At 45.7% G+C, this 23,372-nt stretch overlaps 1 protein-coding gene across 4 annotated transcripts in view; it reads left to right on the top strand.

Moving 5' to 3' along the window:
- Positions 1-23,372, top strand: part of PRKN (parkin RBR E3 ubiquitin protein ligase) — a 1,016,620-nt gene that overhangs the window by 854,404 nt on the left and 138,844 nt on the right. For all 4 annotated transcript variants that reach the window (XM_039881217.1, XM_039881221.1, XM_039881234.1 and 1 more), the window contains 2 exons: positions 4,127-4,188; positions 13,676-13,825. In XM_039881217.1, coding sequence (XP_039737151.1) covers positions 4,127-4,188; positions 13,676-13,825 — 212 coding nt within the window. The remainder of the gene's footprint in view (positions 1-4,126; positions 4,189-13,675; positions 13,826-23,372) is intronic.

Here is a 23,372-nt window from a genome sequence, read left to right as displayed (position 1 = left end):
AGGTGGGCTGGGCGGGGACCAGGTCCAGCTGTCCCATATAGCCATATTCAGGAGCAGACCGCTCAGGGCCTAAGCGGCCTAAATCACCACCCTCCGGAGCCTTGCACAGGGGTATGTGTCAAAGTAAGAGGGTGAAACATTTCGGTTGAACAGTTTTTAGTTTGACTTATAACTTTTAAGTGTTCAGACAAATGACATGTTGTTTTACTTTCCCCGGGCCAACGAGGTAGGCGGCGCGTCGAGGGCTAGACCTAGCTATGGGGTCCTGCACGCGGAGTGGGCATTATGGGACGCTTTATCGAGAGGGTGCAAAGAAACCCATCAGTGTGGTGTCAGAGGTGGATGAAGAAGCGAACGCGGCAAGAGTGAGACCTTTCATCCCAAAAGCCTGACCTTCAAACGATGAGAGCAAACCTCTCAAAACCTCCTCGGAACGAAGCGCCCTGAGGTCACAGAGACTCGGTCTGTCTCATGCCCCTCAGGCTCCCCAGCAACTGGTCACCTGCCTGACGCTAAACACAGGAGTAAATGCGGCCTCGACAAATAAACGGGAGACCTCCTGAGTACCAGGTTTGAACAGAAAGGTCAGATCTACGAAGAGAGGGAAGGAAATGACCGCGTGGACGCTGCCTACGAATTCTCACGTGTCTTACACATCGTTTCAGGCAAATGCGTATTTATCCCAAAAAGGAGAAGCTTAATAAAGGCCTAAAATGATTCGATACGATTGCTCTCTCCGCAAACTAGGACTCGTATCTAGAAATATCCTTCTAACAAGAACGCTTCATAATTCCAGCAGCATTTTGAGCTGGTCCCCTGATCCCCTGAAACCTGTCAGTGGAAGTGACGGAGTCTATAGCGCACTGTTGGGACAATGCAGAAGGGAGTTCTGTACTAAGAGAGAAGCAGGTCTGGAGACAGTAATAGTTCTTTGAAAACTAAGATATTTTCATTCTTTAATACATGACCGTGTATCATAAATGTACCTTTAATCTTTGAAGAAATTAAATGCCAGCAAGTCCATAAAATAGAAGAATTAGGTCTGATTGTCATGGATACAAACGGAATCATCAGATTGCCGTTGGTCGCTATCTGGCTGTCTGAAGGAAAGCATTTTGCCATTTCCACGGGCTGGTCTCAATCAGAGTCAGGTCGGCAGACCTGGCCTCCATGTCCCATTGACAACAGAGCTCTGCTCTTGTTAAAAATCAGAGTTATTTTCACAAGGCCGGTAGGAAATGGAACTTTTAAAGAACCCTTTCTTGCTCGAATAGCGGTATACTAATATTTTGCGTTTGAAAATTAAACCTTGCACTTAAAATATAAAATAATTCATTTCCGAGATCTCGAAAAACTGGCTTGAGGGCAAATAGACTTTCACTCCCAGGCCCTTAAATAACTACCCAGACTTGTCGAGTCATCTGTTTCCCAGTGCCCTCGTGTGTGGTAACCCGAAGGCAGTGACCCTCCCCCGCTCTATTTATTCATTCGGCACGTGTTTGTTGAGTGCTGCCCTTCTAGGGGACGCTGTGCTAGTCCCCCTGTCCTTGATAAAGCAGCGAGCAGACCGCTGTCCTCAGGCAAGTCCCTGTCCTCACAGAGCCTGTTTTCGGGGTAGGAAAAGCAGATACTAACAAAAAAACTAGACACATAGTGGGAATAGTGATACGTGCCATACACATGGACCTCGAATGCTTTTTAAGTCGATTTATTGAGTTGTCATCGATGTGAGCTTTATGCACATGCTAGCACATTCACGTCGAATGTGTTCACTTTTTTGGAAGAGCAGGATGATGAAAGACCAGCCCCACCACCCAAGGAAGCCTGTGCTCCTTGTCCCTTCTCGTTCAGTTTATCATAGTCACACCATGACGAACGCTTTGCACCTCAAATTTGTTTGGTGTTTGTTGTTGTTGTATATAGATTTTTAATGCCTCTACAGGAGTATATTTTCTCCCCCAAAGACAAGAAGTGCGCTCAGGTTAATCAGACTAATGTTATTGGTTTGAGGGTTAAAATTATGTAGTATGTGAAATTCGGAACCTATGGCATTTTCATATGCAAAATCTAACTCACGGCCATTTTTTTAAACCACAGTCACGGGGCAAAAAGCAGCTTGCAGACGCTGTCATCTTACTGAAACTAAACCTTTGCCTGAGACGCACGGGGCCCTGACCGACTGGCCAGGGGCTTCCGATCTCACGTGCCTGCCACCCTGCACTGGCACCTCACCCTCATGTCACCGTCCCCTCAGACACTTGGTGCCAGACCGCGGGGCCCTCGCCTGTCAGGGGTGCACCCCCGGAATCCTCTCTGCCTCGTTCTTTCTTCATGAGTTTCACAAAACTAAAATACGACTCCGTGCTCCCGGGCGACCTAACACGCGAGAACGGGCGTGGGGCTGAATCTCCACAGTGGTTTTTTGTTGACTTGCAGCCAAGCAAAATGGTCCACAGTATCATTTTCCTAACTGTTGAGATAATCACCAGAATAGCAACTCTGAAACGAACTTCTCAGAAAGATCCTGCAGACCGCAGGTCTCGGCGGCCTCCAGTTGGAGAAGCACAGCTCACGTGCCTCTTGCGATGCTGGGGACCTGGCTCTCCTCCCTTACGATGCTGGACGTATCCCTTGCAATTCATGGACTACATTGTTCACCGAAACATTTCCCTCGGGAATTCCATTCATTTTCATGGACTCACGTCAGGCAGCGACGTCACCTGTTTACATATTTCTAAATCTTTCGTGCTACCTTACTGAATATTTTATGAACTTCTTTCTCAGCGTATAAATAGTATAATAGCGAGGACTATATCAAATAAAATTTCAAGAGCCAAAACTGTTTCAGCATTTTACATGGCCCCAGAACTTCAGAATTGGAACTAACCCTGTCAAATTTATCTCTAGAGTGTCCTGCATAGTCATTTAGCCTATGTCCGAAAACCTCCAGTTACTAGCTTATAAGGCAATGTGTTCCATTTTTAAGTTAGAAATTTCTTTATGCTGGACCAAAATCTACCACTGTAATTTTTGCCTGTTGCTTTGAATAGCACCTTCTAGAATAAAGAACAAATCTAATCTCTTCTGCAAAGGATGATTCCCTCACCCCCGTGAAGACCTCCCGCCCCAGCCTGCCCTCCCCAGACAAACGCCCTCAGGACGTCTTACGTCCCAACGCTGAGTGACGGGAGAAGCCACACAGAGATGGCTCTGGTAGTTTGGGTCCAACCCAGTTTCTTAGGAGATACTTCAATAGATTATGTGATGCATAGATCTTATCTCAAAGAAACAGGTTTTCATATTCATTTTGTTTCCAGAGTTAACATTATAAATGACTACCCACTAATACTGTGCAATATTCTATTTTAAATGATAACTGGACATGTACTGGAGTGTGTGTATGTGTCTGTGTGTGTGTGAACATATACTCTATATATATATATATATAAGGGGGCGGTTATTTACTCATTTCTTTTTACACTGAAGAGAAAACAGGCAAAAGCTTGAATAGACTCCCATCAACTGAGCAGACAGAAGGTGACGGGCGCCAGGCCTGTCATGGCTCTCTTCCCAGGTCCTTTCCATGAGACGCCCTTTCCCACCTGAAATGCAGGATCTTTATGGTCTTGACAAAGCCTCCTGGAAGAACCAGGCAAGGTCCAAACTTCAGCCAAATCCTGTGAAGACGAGTCATCGGCTGCCTTGACCCCACGTGCAGGACCCTGGCCTGGAGGGAGAGAAAACAGCCTGTGACAAATAAGTGAAGTGAAGCTACACTCGCTCACGTGCCATCTGGCCTCGCAAAATCCTGGCTGTTTCTTAGGGCAAATTAACATGGTGGGCAGAACTGACCCGGTGTCCTAGGGCTCCGCAAAGGCCAGGTCACTCCAGAAGGGGAGAAGAGGCCTGGCCCCCACCCCTCATTCCCCTCGTCCCCAGGATGGGACCAGGCAGCAGCCAGGGCGCCCCGGGGCACCTGGCCCCCTGTGCTTCGTTGGGGGCGTTTTGCAGGAAGGCGTTTGCGGCCTCCCAAACTGCGGGGACACTGGGTGTGGGGTCATAACTGTGCGTCAGGACGCGTCGCCGCAGAGAAGGAGAGTAACGTGTGTCATTGTCTCCCCCGCAGCCGGCTGCCCCGACTCCCTGGTTAAGGAGCTCCATCACTTCAGGATTCTCGGAGAAGAGCAGGTGAGTCCGCTTCTCCAAGGCCACTCCAGGGGGTCGCGAAAGACACTCGCGCGAGGGGCGGGGCTCCCGGCAGAGAGGCAGAGTGTCTCCTGACCCTCGGCCCCCAAAGTCGGGGAGAAAGCCACACCGGAGATGTGCGTGAGGGGACCCTTCCTCTTTTATCCGTCAGACCTGACAGGTCGCTGATTCGTACATCTGCTGTCTGCCAGCGCGGTTTGCCTCAGACGCCAGCAGTGAGCAGGTACTACGTAGTGTAGTGGCAGCTTAGCAAACAGATCCGTCTGGGATGAATTACGCCCAAGGGACCAGCCGTCACAGGCAACCCTGACTCGATGTCTGCGGGTGAATACGAATCTCTTCCACCAGGTTCTGTACCTGGTGTGTGCTGTCTGCCTTTTACAGCAGCTGCATTTCTCTACGGACAGGAGTATGTGACTTATATACAAAGCGTGTCCCATTTAAAGTAGATTATTTAAATTCTGTGTTGTGCTCAGTGAGACCTGTCAGATTTTAAATAGATATGCTAAGTAAATAATTCTGGGTTGCTAAATAATATATAAGGTATATATATATTTGTAAATAATATATACACACACATGCACGCATATACTTTTGACTGCTTAAAAATAAATCTCTTAATCCTCATATGGAATTACAGACTCCATATTATAATGTCAAATCTTTACGTCAAGTTATCCTTGAAATACACCAAGTAGCTGACAGCTTCGTGGCTGACCTACCTTATACCCTCTTACTGACTTTTTCCCCAAAGATCGTCTTTGCCAACTCAGCAGAGAATGTGCCAGTGGGGGTGTGGCAGCCCCGTCTCGTAGATGAGTTTTGGTTTGTGTGTTTTCCTTTGCTATGGGCATGTTGCAAAGTTGGACTGTCCATTCCCAACTCGAGGTTAAAAACAGAAAGAGGTTCATTAGGGGCAGATAAACAGCTAGATCACTTCTAGCTCCTTGAATCGACAAGTTACACACAGTGCGCCTCCTCCATATTTTCATACCGCAGATTTCCAGAAGAGCAGGCATAAGCGTTTATTCAAACACAAACAAAATTAATTATCCTCCATTGCAGGTAAGGGTGGAGAACCAACTCCCCCAAATGTGCATATTTATGAAAACATCTTTATCTCCGCCATTTTCCTGTGAAAGCCTGAGAGATTTCCTAAGGCAGGAATCGCCCACTGACACCCCGATATTTCTGCTGAGACAATGGAGCCCTCTCTCTTCTAACTTGGACCAATATTTACAAATTATTTTCATGTTTGCTTTAGAGTCATTGGGTGATTAGTAGGGAGAGAAGCCAACTGCTATCATCTCCTTAGATTTACATAAAATTCAGGCCACTTTGCATTCTCCTAGGCATCGAATCCATCCATAATCGAAATCGATATTACTCCGATTAGCTGTACGACACGGCCACGCAGTGTGTCACAGCAATATTGATCTATTTTTCCTAAAACAACTGTGCTTCCTTCTCCCCGCTTCATTCGGCAGATACTTACTGAGCACCCACTCGTGTGCCGTGTCTCGTTCTCGGTTACAGAGAGCGAGAAAGAAGAAATCCTTGTCGGGCTCACATTCTAACTGGGGGAAGCGGGGTTGTGTTATATGCACGCGGACACGTTCCCGATCTGTCATGTTAGATGCTCGTCGCCGTGATGGAGAAACATAAGCGTCTGGGCAGGGGGTTTCCAGGTGGAGACGAAGCAGGTTCAGAGGCTGCGAAGTCACTGCGCGTAGTGCTTATGTTACGGAAAGGGCGTTTTTATAAAATAGAAGGGATCGTTGGAATAAGGTGGGAAGAAACGGGACAGAGCAAGCACAGAATTCGAGGAGCTTAGCTGTACAGGGCAGCAAAGTGGACGAGGTCGCTGGGAGAGGGGGCGCGTGGGGGTCGAGAAAATGTTCTCTTTTATGGAAAAATATGCATCGTGTTTCCATGTCGAGGGGAGCGTGGGGAGGCTGCTGGTGCAGAAGGAAGGGAGGAGATGGGGCGATGTCCTCGATACAGCCTTGGAGTGTAAGCTTGGCCTGCGGCGGCTCCACCCGCTTGCAGCGGGGAAGGCAGCAAACGTCGGAGGGTTTTTGCTGGTTGTTTCTCTTTTCCAGTGAAATCGGAAGCAAAGTCAGCAGCTGGGAGCAGAGACGGGAAAAGAGTTTCACAGGGAGAGGGTAATGAACATGTCCTTTGGGGTGGAGGGAGTGAATAAACTTAGGAAATGGATGAATTTGGTATGAGAGCGAACACTGGGCGTTTTTCTGTCACGTGCAGCTGCGTAAGCGCAGGTGTCGAAGAGGCCGAGTGCGGTTTAACCAGCTCTCCAGATAAAACAAGAACAAGAGCAAGACAAAGGGCGTGAGGGCGACCGCAGGAGTGGGCGTGAGGACGGGCGCGAGGTCCAGCTGGGGAGACGCGGGGCGGGGAGAGAGGGATTGTGGGGAGAAGAGGGGTACGATCCACTGGGTACAGCTCCCGGTGGGTTCAGAGGACTTTTGGAGTTTGGGTACTGGAAGAGTTTATCTGGAAAAGTAGGTGTTGGCCAAAGAATGAGATGCTTGGCCCTGAGGTCACGGAGGCGGTGCGATGACAAGGTCGGGGAGGACCGGGAATGTGGGTGGCTGAGGGGATGGAGGACGAGAGGACCAGAGAGGTTGAGGTCGTGGACTTGGGGAGCCAGCGTGTGGGAAGCGTCGCCCATGTGGGCCCTGAGACCCTCCAGAATCGTCACCAGAGCTACGGCGTGTCAAGAACTGAAGCTTCGAGACGTGGGGCGGGGACGGGAAAGAGCATGGAGGGGCAGAGGGAGGTGGGTGTGAGCCGACTGCTAGAGAAGACACAGTGGGGCCCGAGGCTTCGAAACTCGGAGCTGGAGGGACGCGGGAGAAAGGAAAACCGTTCCACGTGGGGCACCGCAGAGCAACGCTCGGTGGCACAAAGCAGGTGCCGCCAAGACGTTTCAGGGGCCAAAGGGGAAGTAGTGTCCTCAGGCACGAGCCAGTTTCCGTGATGGAAAAGCATGAAGAAGACGTTGGGGGAGTAGACCGAAGTCACAGGCCAGTTCCCACCGACTGACCTCGTGCCCCTCAAGCTCAGGGGCGGGAGCTGGGGCAGCCGAAGGATGGGGTAGAGAAAAGGGGAGTATGGAGCTGTGCCTGGGGTGGGGGTCACACTGGACAAAAGCCAGGGACCTCGTTGGTGACTCATATAAACAGGACACATCAGTCACGGATATTTCTATCCTGATGATACGTGACAAAACCTAGTGGAATCCTGACAAAGGGTGGCCTGAGGCCCCACCATTGCGCCCACGAGGGTGGGTGGCCTCGCCAGGAGCCAGTGAAACTCTCTGGCTCTCTCTGGATGCTTAAGACAACTTATATTACTTGCCGAAATGAAAATTTTATATTAATGGGTTTTAGAAGTGCCCTTGGACGGTCGTTTTAGTCACTCTCTTATTTGGCTTTTCCATTTGTAGAAAAGGAAGAAACAGCCATCTCCTAGAATTTCCGTGAATAGAATTGAAGCATAAGTTGCAAATGTTCAGTGCTACGCTAAAATGCTTCTGATTTAAATACTATTTATACTCCATCAATAGACTGAACTCGTAGCAACGAAGTCCTTGGAGAAGAAACAAAGGAGCCAATTGGTTTCGACCTCCTTTCTGGAAGATTCCACAGCCATTGCAAGTTGAGATCCTTTTTGGCATCCTGACTTCAGAAACATCTGAAAAAGAAAAAAATTCATAAATTGCAATCCAGGACACAGTCTGTTGCTCTAATTATATTTTAGTCGTTTGATCTATTTTCTCCTTACGTTTGCTTTCAGCTTCCTAATGATTGTTTTCCTCTGCAGTGAACAAGGTCCTGCCCTTTCTCTAGCCAGTTTACTTCATCAGTCCACGACAGATGTCCAGGGTGAAGAAAACATTATTAGCAACAGAACAGAGAGTACAAACAGCAGTGTGGCAGGCACCCCACAGAGGCTGTCACCAACACCCTTGGGGCTAACTACCTGCAAATGAAGAAAAATAAGACGAAGATTTCTGAACATCGAAGGAGGTGTTTTTTTAAAAACGAATTCTAAATCCGTCTAGACAATAGAGCATCTGCCACGTAGCACGAAGACATGGATTAATCAGAAGTTTGCGCTCCTCTATAAAGTTATTTTAGATGTTTTAATCCAAAGAGGAAGTGCTGTAATGCACTTTCTCGTTAGTTTCTGAAACATGACTGAGATTTGTTTTTTTAGTAAAAGGAGGAAGAAAGGAAGGAAGGAAGTGGAGGAGGCGTGGCATGGGGGAGGGGCCGCCGTTAGACCCAGGCCCTGCGTTCCGAGGTGGGCTTGTGGGTTCCCCGCCCGCCCGTGTGGAGCCCAGAGGGGACTGGCGACTTCTCGGTGACTCGGTGGCCTCGCCTATTACTTTGCGGGGGGATGGGGGATGAACGGCGTAGGCGGTGTTGGCACGGGCCCTTGGCACAGGGTAGCAATTCAGTGAACAGTGTCTGCTCCATGGGGTTAAGCGGGAGGACCCGGGTCACTCCCACGTGCTCGTGCTAAGGCTTAACAGCAGCCAGAATTTGAGGGGGAGGAGCAGGACAGGCTGTATCCCGTATGGGGGTTGCTTTTGTAGCTGTACCTGAGTGCCCCCAAAAGGATCATCTGGAAAATTCCACGACAGAAGGAGAACAGCCTCCTCCCTGCTCGCAGAGGGTTGGGAAGGCTGCGCGCAGCTCCTGGGCTGCTGACAAGCCGTGACTCATTCTGACAGAACGTTTGCCAGTTTCCTCGGGTTTCGGCTGTACCCGGTTCCCCTGTACTTCACGTTTCTTGCAGTTTCAAAATCGAGGTTCCTCCTTGCTTTCTTTTCTCCAAAACGTGCGAATTAAACATCACGATGATGCTGCGGGTGTCTCCCGCATAGGACAGGCCTTCTGAACGTTCTCCCGGTTGGGGTACTAAGGCCCAGCTCCTTCCCAGCCCGATCCCTCCCTCGGTGATTGGCCGTATTTACCGTGCAGCCGGTGGCCAGGAGGATTGGGGAGGCTGGCCAAACCATCTGGGGCTCGAACCTGTGAGCTTTGCTTCGTTACAGAACAATATTCTGCCCAACCCAACTCTTTCTAATGACCTACAGACCACCAAACAACGACCTCTATTCGATTATACTTTCCCATGACTCATTATTCAGATTCTTAAAATACAAGTTTATTGAAACTTCTATGAATTTTATACTTTAAAATGGTTCTTTCCTGTTCTTAAGAGAATCTATGAGCATACACATAAAGACTGAATAATTTGCTCCCCAAATAAATAAAACATAAACCATAGCAATGAGTTCCAGATTTTACCCAAATAGGTCACACTAACAGAATGCATTTTTACTGATGAAATAGAGGAATTTTTTTTCCCCTTAGGTGCAGAGTAGTATGACTCATTAATATTAACATTTATTTTTTCAAAACTTTTTGCAGATATTATGTTGTCAACTCTAAATTATCTTAGTTATTTGTCTATGGATAATCCAGATACGGAAGAATGTCTGGACACTTGCCAACTGACATAGCTTAAACAGCGTAAGTTGGCAGGTACATGCACAAGCGCACACACACTCACTGTGATCCAGAGACAAACAATGCATAAGTGATTTTGTAGAGAATTTGTTGCTTTGGGGCTCACCCGAGAGTGGATTCCATACTGACCCAGTCACATTACAAATAATTCACATTCCTCCAAGTTAGTTCTGTTTATAAAATGCTATCCAATATTGATAAGGAAAAAAGCCTTCGGAAATAACAGGAGTATCAGCGGGTCAGGGTTGGTTCCTTTGCGCCCCTCGGAGTTCATTAATCACCACGATCGGATACATGCTACACTCGAATGAATACGTTCTGTTCTACATAGTGCTAATTTGTCACAACTCTCCAATAAATATATAATAGAATTCTTTCGTGCCCTCTCAACTTTGCGCCTAAGTGGTTGAAAGGAATCTCTGGACGTGTGGGTCGTATCTTGAAGAGAACTAAATAAGGGCCTCTGCTGATGACAAATGTATAACTACCTGTCTGAATTACTTCCCGGCGGTGTTAAATGTCCTGTGACTTCTAGCACATTTTAGCTCTCCGTCCAATGACTTTCTCATAAATTTGACAATGTTAAAAAAAAAATAAAAAAAGTAATGTATTCAATGTTAAAAAAAAAATAAAAAAAGTAATGTATTCAGATGTTATATTCAGAACATCTGAAATAAAATAGGTTTTATTTCAGATGTTCTGTCTACTTTTTAATCATCAAAAATTACCAGGCATATAAGTTAAAATATTTGTCTTCCTTTAGAAAGGGAATTATATGTTCAGATGCTCCTGAATGTATCATAAATAGAATGAATATAACGAGGCCCTTTCTTATAAATTCTTTAGCTAATGAACAGAAGGAGGAACGTGGACTTGCATGCTCCATCAGTATTTGAGACCACCACAGATGCAGTCAGCAAGAATTTCTGCAGTGTGATGGGACTTTGTCCATTAGGTCAACGTCTTCCTAGATAAAAAGTTATTGTCATAGTAGTAAAATTGCTTAGCTAAATTAAATAGGTAAACAATCTATCACCAAATCAGCAGATAGCCAATTACTTAAGAGCAATTTATTTAAAATAGAAAAACAGTTTATGTAGGTAAAACCATCCTACATCACTCTGTTATCAACCGCCAATGCCACCGATTATTTTATTAGAATTCTTTAATTAATTGACACTTAATGGAGTAAGATTTCATTAATCCATTCTACAACTATTTATTGGGTACCAACTGTGGACGAGGCGCGCTGAATTCGGGAGCTACGAGTACAGGCAAGGGGAGCGGGCCGCGCGGAGAGCGCGCAGTGAGATCTGGGGTCGCCCCCTCTTCAGCTTCGTGAACGCATCCAGCACAAACAGCCATCTCCTCCTCTGTCACTTAACACGGCTCCCAGTTCCTTTCTTGGCATATCGGGTTGTACTCCAGGCAAGATTTAAGAAATAAGACCTCTGAGAAGTTCACAAAATGATCACTCATGTGAAATCTCTGTTATATACACTGTCTCCTCATGCACCACTTGATAAGATATCTTCATTTTTATCCCTTGATAATTGCCTAGCTCATGACAGTTTTCAGAGAGCCTTTTCCTATAAATTCACATATCTCGTTTGTTTATCATAGGCCATCACAGACCAAGTATGTCCTGCTAAATATTCCATAGATAAGAACTCTTTTCTAGTAAATGCTGTTGTATGAAGGTACCGTTAGCATGTTTACAAGGGAATGGGACCAAGTTATCTTTCTTTCTTTCCTGGGGCCAGAAAAATAAGAAAATGGATAGTAGGCCTGATGCTCACCCATCCCCTCCCAGCTCTGCATGCACGTGTGACTTCAAACCCACACCTTTCACCTAAACTCCAAACCCATGTATCCCACTAGCTACTCAGCATTTCGACTTAGCTGTGTGACACGCCATCAAACTACATATGAGCACAATAAAAATAATGATTTTTGTCTCCAACTTCCTAAATAAACACAACTTTCTTCTTGCAAATCTTTCCAACTCAATAATATTCTCTCTCTCTCCCCCCATCTCCTCCCCTCTACCTCTCCCCATTTCATTTTCTCAAGGAAAAACATTACACTCGTGCTTGACAAGTTTTTTTTCATACCACGTATGCAATAAGCCTAAAAATGTTGTCATTTCTACCTTAAAAATACATCCTGAACTCAGACACCGGCTTCCGGGTTCAAGACACTGCCATCTCTCAGGCAGATTGCTGAAATAACGTTCTACCTACCTCTCTGCTTCCTGCTTTTTTCCTCATCCCCAAGAGCCTATTCTGAACATATCAGCCAGATGGCTGTCTCAAAAAGATTAGTCAAAGTGTGTCACTCCACAGCTCAAATGTCTCCAGTGGTCCCCATATCTGTCAGAATAACAGCCAGAGCTCTTAAAATGGCCTTCGGCGGCCTCTGCATCCTAGGTACCCACTAACTCTCTGGCTTCATTTTCTATTACTTCCCCACCCGCTGCTCTGCCTCTGCTGCACAAGCCTCTTTGATGCACCTTAAATGCACCCAGCGGGTTTTGGCCTCTGGACCTTTCTAGTGCTGTCTCTCTGGCTGGGAAAGCTTATCCCTCCAGGTGGCCACATGCTTGCTTTCCTAATCTCTTTCAGATGTTCGCTTAAATGTACCTTCTTTATAATGCATCCCCTATTCCCTAATCACCTATTTGAAATCGTAATCCCCATCTTCCCTGGAATCTGTCTCGGCTGTTTTTTCTTTCTCCCTCCCACACGTCACCATCTGAAACACTATACAGTTACCTTTCGGTATTTATTGTTATAGTCTCATGGATGGGAGCGGAGATCTCTGTTGTGTTCACTGCTGTATCCTCAGCACCTATAAGTACTGTTCTGGCACGGAGTGGCTTTCAATAAATGTTGCATCAATTAACTAATAGCGGCGCTAATCCATTCGACTTGATCCTCGGCTAGAGGAGAATATGATCGAATAATGCAGAAGCAGTAACTCAGGGCTGCAACCAGGAAGACCTCGAAAACGGTAGCATGGAGTCTGGGTTTTATTCTGCAGGCTGGGGAAACCATTAAAGGGAAGTGAGCCAAACAGTGGCAGCAAAGAACAAAAGTCAGAGACAGAAGAAATCGTGCCTTAAGAAGAAGAATGATAGTGAAAGGCAATTTTTCCTTTTTAGCATTAGTCTCTTCTTCATCAAGCCACATATGCTCAGTGATATCGTGTGGGCTGCTAACAGTTACTGCGGGGTGGAATATTGGGACCTATCTTCAAAATGGTTTTAAAAACCTACAGGCTCCTGAAGAAAAGCATGAAAATATCCTACTTGATGAGATTGTTAATGAATCATGATGAGTGTCTATAACTTGAAATATTGGTACATTCCCTAAAAGCTGTATGAATTAAGACTATTAAATAAAGTTGGTGGAACAAGTATTTAAAAAAAAAAAAAAACTTTGAAAAATCTATTTGGTGCGGCGGGCGGGGACAGATCTGTAGAAATACAAAGGATAAATAACGCTTCTGTCTCGCCCGTGGAATTGGAGACTTCCTGGGTGCTAGACCGAACTTATCCACCCGCCTCATTTTTTCACTAAAACGGATGAACAAGACAACCCACACACCACCAACTGTGGACGTTTGGGCTGCACATCTTAGCAGATATGTTACCATTTTAGGCGAGGCAACCCTTGGTCGACCTCATAGATTGCAAGGACCTTGTCAGCTTAGCAATCCCTTTATTTTTTTATTTTTTTTTTTTATGCCTATGGCACCCGGTCTTCCTAGGTGGTCTCCCATCCAAGGACTAAGCAGGCCCGCCCCTGCTGAGCTTCCGAGCCCAGCCGGGATGGCGCGCGTTCAGGGCGGCGCGGCCGCAGACTTGACGTTACCATTTTAAAAGCTCGCTTTCCCTTTCGCAGTACAACCGGTACCAGCAGTACGGCGCCGAGGAGTGCGTGCTGCAGATGGGGGGCGTGCTGTGCCCCCGGCCTGGCTGCGGGGCCGGGCTGCTGCCCGAGCCCCAACAGAGGAAAGTCACTTGCGAAGGGGGCGACGGCCTGGGCTGCGGGGTGAGTACCACGGCACCCCTGGGTGTCGATTCTGTACGTGTGTGTGTTTGCTTTGGCAAATTGGCTAGGATTATACACGTGTTTTATTTTCGTTTCCCGTTTGGTCTCAGACATCTTTGAACTCATGGATAAGAAAATAGATTTAAAAATTTTTATTTAAGATTGTAGGTGTGACAGACAGACAGACAGATTTCTGTGCCTTCACTGCGTGTCTCAGTGTTTACGCTAAGACACTAGGAATTACTAGGCCCGCCTTTTAGACTTTTCTTCCAGCGTTCAGCTGTTCAGAGCAGAAACACCTGATTTCTTTAGAGTTGGCTCTGAGTGGACAGCAGTGAAAGAGAAAAGGAAGTCCCCATCAGTGATGTCTTAGCAATGCTGTCTGCCTAAGTATTTCGAGAAGTGAAACGAAGATTAATGTGGAAAACTTGAAATGTTGCTGTGTCGTAAAAATCATGTTCAGTAGAGATGAGCAAAACTAATGGCGCCTCTTAGGGAAGCAGAAGAAGAAACACGGAAAATGTTTGTTCAGAGAGGTCAGCCACTGTGACCTGGACGGCTTCTTGAATGAATCTATGGCCACAAGCTGACGGCGAAGAGGTGAGGGATGCACAACTCAAAGGCAGAAAGGCTTGCCGAGTGATAGATTGAAATGACAAATGGATAATCTGATATTAAATTTCATGCAGGCCAGAAAAGGAAGAAAGTGCACGTGCTTATAAAACGCTATCGAATGTTGATGGGAAAACATGTCTTTGATGCGGGGCTTTGCGGAAGGTGTGCTGATGGCAGAGGCGTGTCACCTGGGCCTGGTGTTTGTGAGCACGGCGAGTCGCCTGTGCATCAGCGAGCATCCGTCACCCTTTGTGAAGCTTTCTATCTGTCGCGTGGTGGGCTCAGCAAGCCTGAGCAGAGTGACAAACTAGAGGGGGTGGGAGTTGAAAAATAATGAGGTGGTATGATGCCTAAGTGGAAGGAAATACCCCTAGATTCATCACCATGACTGGCTTAGAATGGACAGTCAAGGCATGTTTGCTAGCCTTAGAAATCATGGGAATCAAGCTACACTTTCTGGCTGTCCTCATCCTCATTTACAGCATAACCTGCGTCGTCACGTGTGGCCTGCACAGGCCGCCGCCTGCCGGGCCCGGAATGTTGGTGAACGTTCTCTTTCAAAATGAGCTTCAGTGGTTTTTAACGGGTGGCTGAATTATACGCTTCTGCCTGCTAATTGCTCACTGTGGTTGCGTTCTCCAAAGCCGCATTTGAAGATCTTTATTTATGAGGTGGGGAGTTTTCGTTGGCCAATCTTCTGCATTCGGTTGTTCACCTTATTTTAATGAACTCTGAAGGTTTTATATAATTTTAAAATTATGAACACCTTTGTCTTTCTTTCTTTACACAATGTGATATATATATTTAAACTTCAAATCGTGGAAAATTACGTTGGAAACGAATTGAGTTGCTAATATCTTTGAGTTAAGAGAGTTTGGGGCAAACTTTACCTAAAGGAAGATAGCTATCTTTAGGCGGTTGCTTTGTCCTTTGGAAAGTCTAGGTAATGAGTTTCATTACATTTTGAGTTGTTCTCTTTTGTTGTTTTTAGAGGCGCGCCTGCCAGTTTGCACATTAGATATCTATTGCCACATAACAAATAACCCCAAATTTAACCATTTAATAAACGTGTATTATCTCACAGAGTTTCCGAAGATCAGAAATCCATGAGTGACTTATCTAGGTGTTTCTAGCTCAGGGGGTTGCAGTCAAACTGGGTTTATGGGGAAGGGGAAATTTTCTCTTTTCCCTCTGAATTCTTCTGGCTGGTCTAATAATCAAATTGACACGAGACAGGTTAACAGGAGGAAATAGCCAAATTCACTTGTGTATGTGTATACAAGGGTTCCATAAGAGTATGGCACGCTGAGACCACGCAGGCAGTGGAGGCTTATTTGCCACCTTGAACTAAGGAGCAAGAGGGAAGTACTGGTTTGGGACTTCGAAGGGGTCGGAGGACGTAATTCGCGTGGAGATGGTAAATGTGATTTGCTGGGCCACCTTTAACAATGGGACACAGAGAGGACTTTCATCCAATGGACCGGGCTAGGTTCCTGCCCATCACACCTAGTTCATATTAAATTATATTTACCTATGATGATAGCTCCCTTCCTGGAGCAGGTCTTCTATCTAAGTTCGGCAGTTAGGGGGAAGGTCAAAGGTTCTTTCTGAGTCTTGTTTCTTAAAAATAGCCAGCTTAAAATAATCAGTGTCCCAAAGAGTCGTATCTGGAGGTGGCAAAGTTGGCTGCCCTTCAGGATGCAGTTATCTGAAGGCCCGACCAGGGCTCTGAGATGCCAAGATGACTTCCAGGATGGCTCTTTCACAAGGCTATTGGCCAAAAAGACCTCCGTTTCTCTTGGCTCTTGGCAGAAGCCCACAGTTCCTCAACATGTGGTCCTTGCTTAGGTTATCTGTCCCCAGAATGACAGCTAACTTCCCCGGAGCAAGTGATCCGAGAGAAAGAACAGCGAAGGCCACGGTGCCTGGTGTGACCTCAAGTCCAAAGTCACACACCATCACTTCTGCCATATTCTTCATTAGAACCGAGGTCCTGCATCCGACTCACCCTCAGACGGAAGGGAAGTCAGCTCCATCTTAAAGGAAAGAGTGTCAAAGAAATCATGGACGTATTTTCAACCACCACAGTTTGCAATTTGAAGAGGCTAAAGAAGGAACAACGAGAATGATTGTCTATAGCGTGCCGCTAACGCGATGCTTTCCTTCTTCCTGCCTTTGCTGCCCCCACTCCATATTTTTTTAACGTCTATTCCCATGGCTTTGACTTCTCCACAGAGATAAATCGACCTTATCATCCTCCTTTTTCTTTAAATCCTCAACTTTCCCCAAGGATATTAACCCAACTTATATGCCTTTGGGGATTCTCTCATGGTTAAAAAGGAGATTGGGCCGACTGTCTTGAGTTCAAATCCCGGCTCCACCAGATACTATTGGTCTTAATCCTTCTGTGCCTCAGTCTCCTCATCTCTAAAATAGGGTACAAGACTGTGATGAATATGAAATGAGACAGGAGATATAACATGCTTAGAACAGTGCTGGCATTAAGCGCATGTTTATTTAATATTTAATCAAAAGCTTATTATTTAGCAAAATCTCGCCTTGAAGACCCAGTATTCAAAGACAGTTACTAACCGGACGGACACTTGTTCGATCCCCTCTTCCAAATGCTCTAGACCGTAGCCCTGGATCAGGCCAGATCTCAGCAGGAGTTAGGCACCCAGGCCTCACTATTTTAACCCTTCAAATCGCTTTTCCTACACGGCACTTTGGCATAACGTCGCTTGTTTATATTGCGGTCATCATGCAGGACGCTTGACCATGTGGTTCGGGACAGCACGCGTGCTCGTCCTGGGGAGAGTTGTCCTTGGGGACGCTGTGAATCGCGCAGCTGGTAAGCTTCCCTCTGCGAGCTGACCGCTGGAAGGCCGAGAGCCTCGTCGTGGGCTCTCTGTACCGTGCACACGGCCCATTAGTGGATTTTGAAGCTCATTTCCTCGTTTCTCATCCCCTCTTCCTGGCGTGCGCTGTTTTGCTGTGATTTGTACAACCTTGTAAGCTGCCCGCCTTCTCTGCGTTTACGGGGCGGTAATGGGAAGCCGTTGGTGGGAGGCGCCGCGGCTAGTTAGCGTTGCTTCGATGGCAGAATGGGCCCCGTAAGAGGAAGCCAGAGGATGCTGAATCTCTGCTTAGGATTTGCTTAGGATTTGCTCCGTGGCACCCACCCACAAACGGGCTGCCTCAGAGAGCGGCGGGCACCTCATCCTGCACAGTGCCCAGGGAAAGTCGCCGGGAGCCAGGCTCTGGAGAATCACAGAGTCCTGGACGTGGACGACGCCCTCTCTCTTGTCACGTTCGGTCGTTCTCAGGCTGTTATTGACAGATTTACTGTAAGGTACATGCAAATCCACCTTCATTTTGATTTTTCCTCAACTATCAAGAGATCCAAAAAGTACAACTCCCATTACGTGGGTGTCCAAGAAATGCTTGATGTTAAAAAAATATATCTCATGCATAAAAAGGTCGAAAACCCAATTCCCTACCATTCACGGAATTTAAATATGAAGACTGAGAGGCCACTGTGAGATGCCGACGGATAGCCATTTTCAGAGCCGAGGCACGCCCAGGTGTTGAGCTTCGGGCTCGTACGATTCTAACCCTCTCATCAGTCAGCCCCAGTCCACACCTGGACGGTCCCCCGTACACCCACGACCACTGTGGTGTGTGCTTTCCATCTGCATCTGGAGAAACAGGCTTCGGCATTTCGATTGTCTTTAGCTTTTTTAAAATAGATGTGAAGGTTAGTATTTATAAGTCTCTCATTCATGTCTTTGTATTCTTGTCCTCAGTTTTTACATTCTTATCTTCATTAAATTTATGTATCGGGAGCTCGACATGCACTGAATGAATGAATGAAGCAAGCCATCAATATTAACGTAGAAGTAATATGAATACACTATCACTTTCATTTTCAAAGTTTCATTTTAATTTATTCCAATATTAGAATTGCTTTCCTTGCTTCAATAAGAACCTCTTCCAAAAATATTTAAACACCCCCATATACTTAGACAATATACAGTGTTTTACTTGAACGCATACTACATAATTCAGAATACCAAACTTTACTAAGTTCAGAGAGCCACAAAAAGTCACTTACGAACCTGAAAACACTAGCAGTTAGCATTTATACACCCTATCAAAGGCTACATGGCTGAATAATGAATTTCGTTCATTCCGATATAGAAAATGTCTTGTTCTTGGGAACACCGAGATTTTAGTTTTGACACAGCAGAGAATATTTTTACATAGACAGAACTCAGTGAAGAATAGATTCAGGGATCAAGTAGCCTGACCTCGCTCTGTGCTAAACTTTGATCATATTTTTACTACTGTTCATAAAAATATTCATTGATTTCCTGAAGAACTCGTGTTATGCATTATTCTTTTCTCTGGCCTTATTGCTATTCATCAGAACTATCTTACTAACTTTTATGACTCCAAAGGAAAATGTTGGCATGTTTAATACTGGAAAACAGCAACAAAATATGGAATACATTATGACCTGGGAATATAGAAAGCTAAAGCAATCAAACTTTGTGAGTTTTCTATAAATAAAACGTCTCTATCTTATGTGGTGTTGTTTGGGGATATTATATATCCGGGAGATATGTTCTTAAGAAAATGCTAGGAACTAGATGAAGAGTTTTCTGTTTTAAATTAGAAATCCAAGAACAAGATTTAACAACTGCAAAAAATATATATATATAATAAATTACATTTAAATGAAAACCAAAGACTTTTCTTAAAACATGTTACCGGCAATTAGTTAAGGAAACGAAATAGAATTTCTTAAGGCATCTGATAGTTACCCCCCACTCCCGCTGTAACGAATATCACGAGTCACTGCGAGGCACCTCTGTCCAGGAACCAGTGACACGCTGGCCTTGGGAGCTTCACTCACTCGGACTGTCCTGACCGAGTTTGTGTTCCCACGTCGTTTTCCTTGAACAGGGTCTCAAATCCTGTAGATCCTAAAGTTGCAAAGGCCCATTGCACCCGACTCAAGACTTACGCAAGGGTGGGGTGTGGCCTCCTATGCGCAAAGAGATGTTTGTTGAAACTGGTGATTTTTGAACTACTCACAATAGCATTAACATATCGTTGACGATCTTAGTTCAGTGAGAGTTTGAGCCTCATTTTCAGCCCTTATATAGGAGAGGAGTCGATGAAGACAAATGGAGATACTTAGTCTCTGATTCAGAGATGTACCTAACGATTGAGTTAAAAAATTAAATAGATGGGGAGCCCCTTTTTCCAATATGTGGACTCAGAAACAGAAAGCACGCAGATGGTCAATATTTAATAATTAAAGGAAAAACAAATGGTTACTTTTCCCTTCCTTTAGAGATATTCTAATTTTATAAAGAAATAGATAACTTAATTAAATTATGTGAAGTATCTTGAAAACTATATTGTGGTGTTATTTGGGGATATTATATATCTGGGAGATATGTTCTTACGATAATGCTAGGAACTCCCTAGACTAGAGATTAAACCCTAGACTCCAAATATATGCAGTTTATATCATGATGCTTCCTAAGAGACATCAGAAAAGACAGGTGTTTTCCGTTACGAGTGACATGGATTCGTAAGCACTAATTAAGTTCCAGGCTGTACCTTGCCTGCCTCGACCGCCTGGCCTCGCCGACACATTGCAAGAGGAATGCTATCGTATTGACACATTATTTTTTTGATATACAAGATGTTATTTACCAAAAAGCATTTTAGAAGAAAGTTAATGTTATGAAATGTCAAAAATACGCATTCCATGTTTATTCGACATGTGCGCAAAAATCTAATTTAAACTCTAAGACTGGCTCGTTTGCAGATTGGATTTAAGTCTTGCCAGACCTTCTGCACGTGAGACAGCCTGACGTGCAAAGATGGAAAGCTTTTTATTTAATTAAAGAAACAGTTCACAAAAGTACAAACAAGCTGTGTATCCCATTCCTCTGGAAAACATTAATCATTTGGCAAATGTTCCTAGAAAGTGTTCTGTGGTTTGAAATAGAAATATGTTATTTTTCTCACAACACAGACCACTGCCCATTCCACTAGTCTTTGGCCAATATTTGTCAAAATAAAGAGACGTATGAAATAATTATACTTTTTCAAAGTGGTAAGCTCCATCTCTTTGAACAATGTGGTGGGAAATCAATATTATGGCAAATTGAACGAAGTCTTATTTAGCTCTATAAACTACGGGAGAGCTCGGAACATTCCAGAGACAGACTTCTACCACAGATAACATTGTATCTGCGCATTTATTGCGAGCCTACTTTTACCTCAGTCTAAGGCTGTGCTGTCTAACATGGTAGCCACTCGCCACAAGCAGCTATTTAAATTAAAATTAAATAAAATTAAAAATTCATTTCCTCAGGCAGAGAAGCCACATTTCAGGTGTTCGATGGCCACATGTGGTTTCCAGCTGCAGGCTGGACAGTGCGGAGAGTGCGTATCCTCAGCATCATCACAGCAGGTTCCCCTGGACCTTGTGGGTCTGGGGAGAGACAGGGACATCGGCCTGAGGTGTGGCGTTTGCAAACTCAGTTTCCTGTGTCTCAGATGCAAGCACTTTGACTTCTCCAGTTCTAGCTAAGAAGAACAATCTTTCCATAAATTAACGCAATTATCTAAGTGAAGAAGTATAGACCGTGTTTGTCAAAGAGAGACTCACGCCACGCGGGTTCCAGGGGTAATTCGCCAGGAGCAGGAGCAGAGAAGCTGGGCAGCGGCCCGCGGTCAAGGAGCTGGTGGCGCGGGTTACGCCAGGTTAACGGGTTGTCGTCTGCAGGACGTGACACTTTCCGTATGCAAACATGCATTTCGCCTGAGCAAACAGGCTTTCCCGAACTCTCTAGAGTAAGCACTGCGTTTCATGGGGTGCGTCTTCTAAGACAGGCGTTTCATGGAACAGCTCAGGTACCCCGTCATGTGCTCTGCTTTTCGAAGTGCATGGTGCCGACCAGCAAGCAGAACGCGGTCCTCGTGGGCGAGTGACACCGGAGGATCGGAACGGTAGACCCGTGATGATGTCCACTTTGTAGAAAACTGATAACATGTGAGCTTTTTAACGTTGTACCGTATTCGTCTTAGATGTATTTGTAAGCCCACACATTTGTGTAGTGAAATCTTCTTATTTCTTAAAATGCTACTGATATATAACTTTATGGGTTTAAGATTCATAGACAAGATAGGAGGAAATTTTATGATCGCGTGGAGTCAGTAACGTATTTTCGAATGGTTCCTATTGAATGAACGGAAGAGCTTTTTTAACGACAATGGAATAAAGGGCACGTGAAATATCTTCACACAGTGGGTGTCTGTCGGTGTATGTCCGTCTCATGAAACGCCGACTGCACAGGATGGCATAAGGCCGGGGGACGCGTGGGGTTTCGGGTGTCGTCCGGTTTTCTCTGCCGTCGGGATCGGGCAGCAGACCCGCAGGAGCGGTCCGACGTGGCGTCCGGGCCATGCCCAGCTCTAACGGCCAGTCGCAGAGCCCCGCCTGGCATTCTGAATGCCCGTCCTCTCTTCCCTGCCCTTCCCCGAGGCCACAGATCGAGGGGACACAGAGTTAAGCTCCGTCTCGTTAAACTAATGATGTTCACCGCCCCTTCCCCGCCGCTTCTTAGGCCGTCTGTCGTCAGGTGGCGGAGGCCCCGCAGAGACCCGTCTTCTCTCGGACCCGCCTCCAGCTCCCTTTCGCCTTTGGTGATTTTTCGGGACAGCAGTGCTCCCCAGGGAGCCAGTCCCGCATGTGCACCGCTCCGGGCCCCGCCTGTGCACCGGCGTGTCTCGTCCTCCCTTCGCACCGCCTTCGGGACATGGCCTCGTGGCTCTGATGTCGGCCATTCCAGCTCGTTCGTTATGCTCCCTGCTTCTCATCGCAGGATTAGATGAGGCGTGTGATCCTCGAAGCGATTTTTTTTTTTGTTCCCTCATTTTTCCTTTTCTTACTCTATTTTTGACTGTGGAAAATACATATAACAAAATTTGCCATTTTAAACCAATTCGGTGATATTCAGTACATTCATAACGTTGTTTAACCATCACCCTATCTTTTTCCAAAATTTTTCATCACGCCGGCGGAACCAGACCCGTTACGCCATAACGAACTCCCCGCTCCTCCCAACCCCCAAAACCTCTTATCTACTTTCTGCCTCTATGAATTTGCCTGTTCTGGAAATTTCATATAAGTGGAATCATAGAATATTTGTTTCTGTGTCTGGCTTATTTCACTTAGTGTAATGTCTCCAAGGTCCATCCATGTTGTCGCGTGTGTCAGAATGTCCTTCCTTTACACACCTGAATAATATTTCATTGTATAGATAAACCGCATTTTCTTTCCCCATTTTCTCTTAAAATGTAGTCATCTGGGGTATCCCTTCCTCCCCCTGGTCTAAAGTCAGGCCGGCTCTCTGACCTGTATTACTTATCGCTCATAAGCAATAAAAAGTCCCAGAGTCACTTGAAGTCGCAATTATACTCTCAATTCATTTAAAAAAAAAAAAAAGTCTTGTCTCAAAAAAATAAACTTAATTTTTAAAATCATTATATCTCCCCCTACCCCCCAAGGCCCAGCCCTTTGCACCGTACCTATGAGCACTTGGTGGAGAACCTGAAATGGGCTGATGTAGCTCACCTGGTTTCTTTGGGGGTTCACCGAGTCCTACCTGTAGCATTGACTCTTTATTCATCTCCCAACTAACGTTGACAGTAGGTTCAATAATAGCTGATCATTCACCTTATCCTCGAAGACCTGAGAAGTGTCTATCTACTTCACCTATGTCCAGATCCAGGTTTTTTAATTCCAGTGTTTAAAATTAGTTTGCCTCAAATAAAAATGATTTCACCCTATATTAGTACCTACCATGTTTCGGCCTCGTCACAGGATCATTCCTGCAGACCACAG

The sequence above is a fragment of the Pteropus medius genome, unplaced genomic scaffold, assembly GCF_902729225.1.
Source record: "Pteropus medius unplaced genomic scaffold, Ma_sr-lr_union100, whole genome shotgun sequence".
Taxonomy (NCBI): domain Eukaryota; kingdom Metazoa; phylum Chordata; class Mammalia; order Chiroptera; family Pteropodidae; genus Pteropus; species Pteropus medius.
The sequence above is the reverse complement of the archived record's forward strand: the minus strand, read 5'-3'. Positions and strand labels throughout refer to the sequence as shown.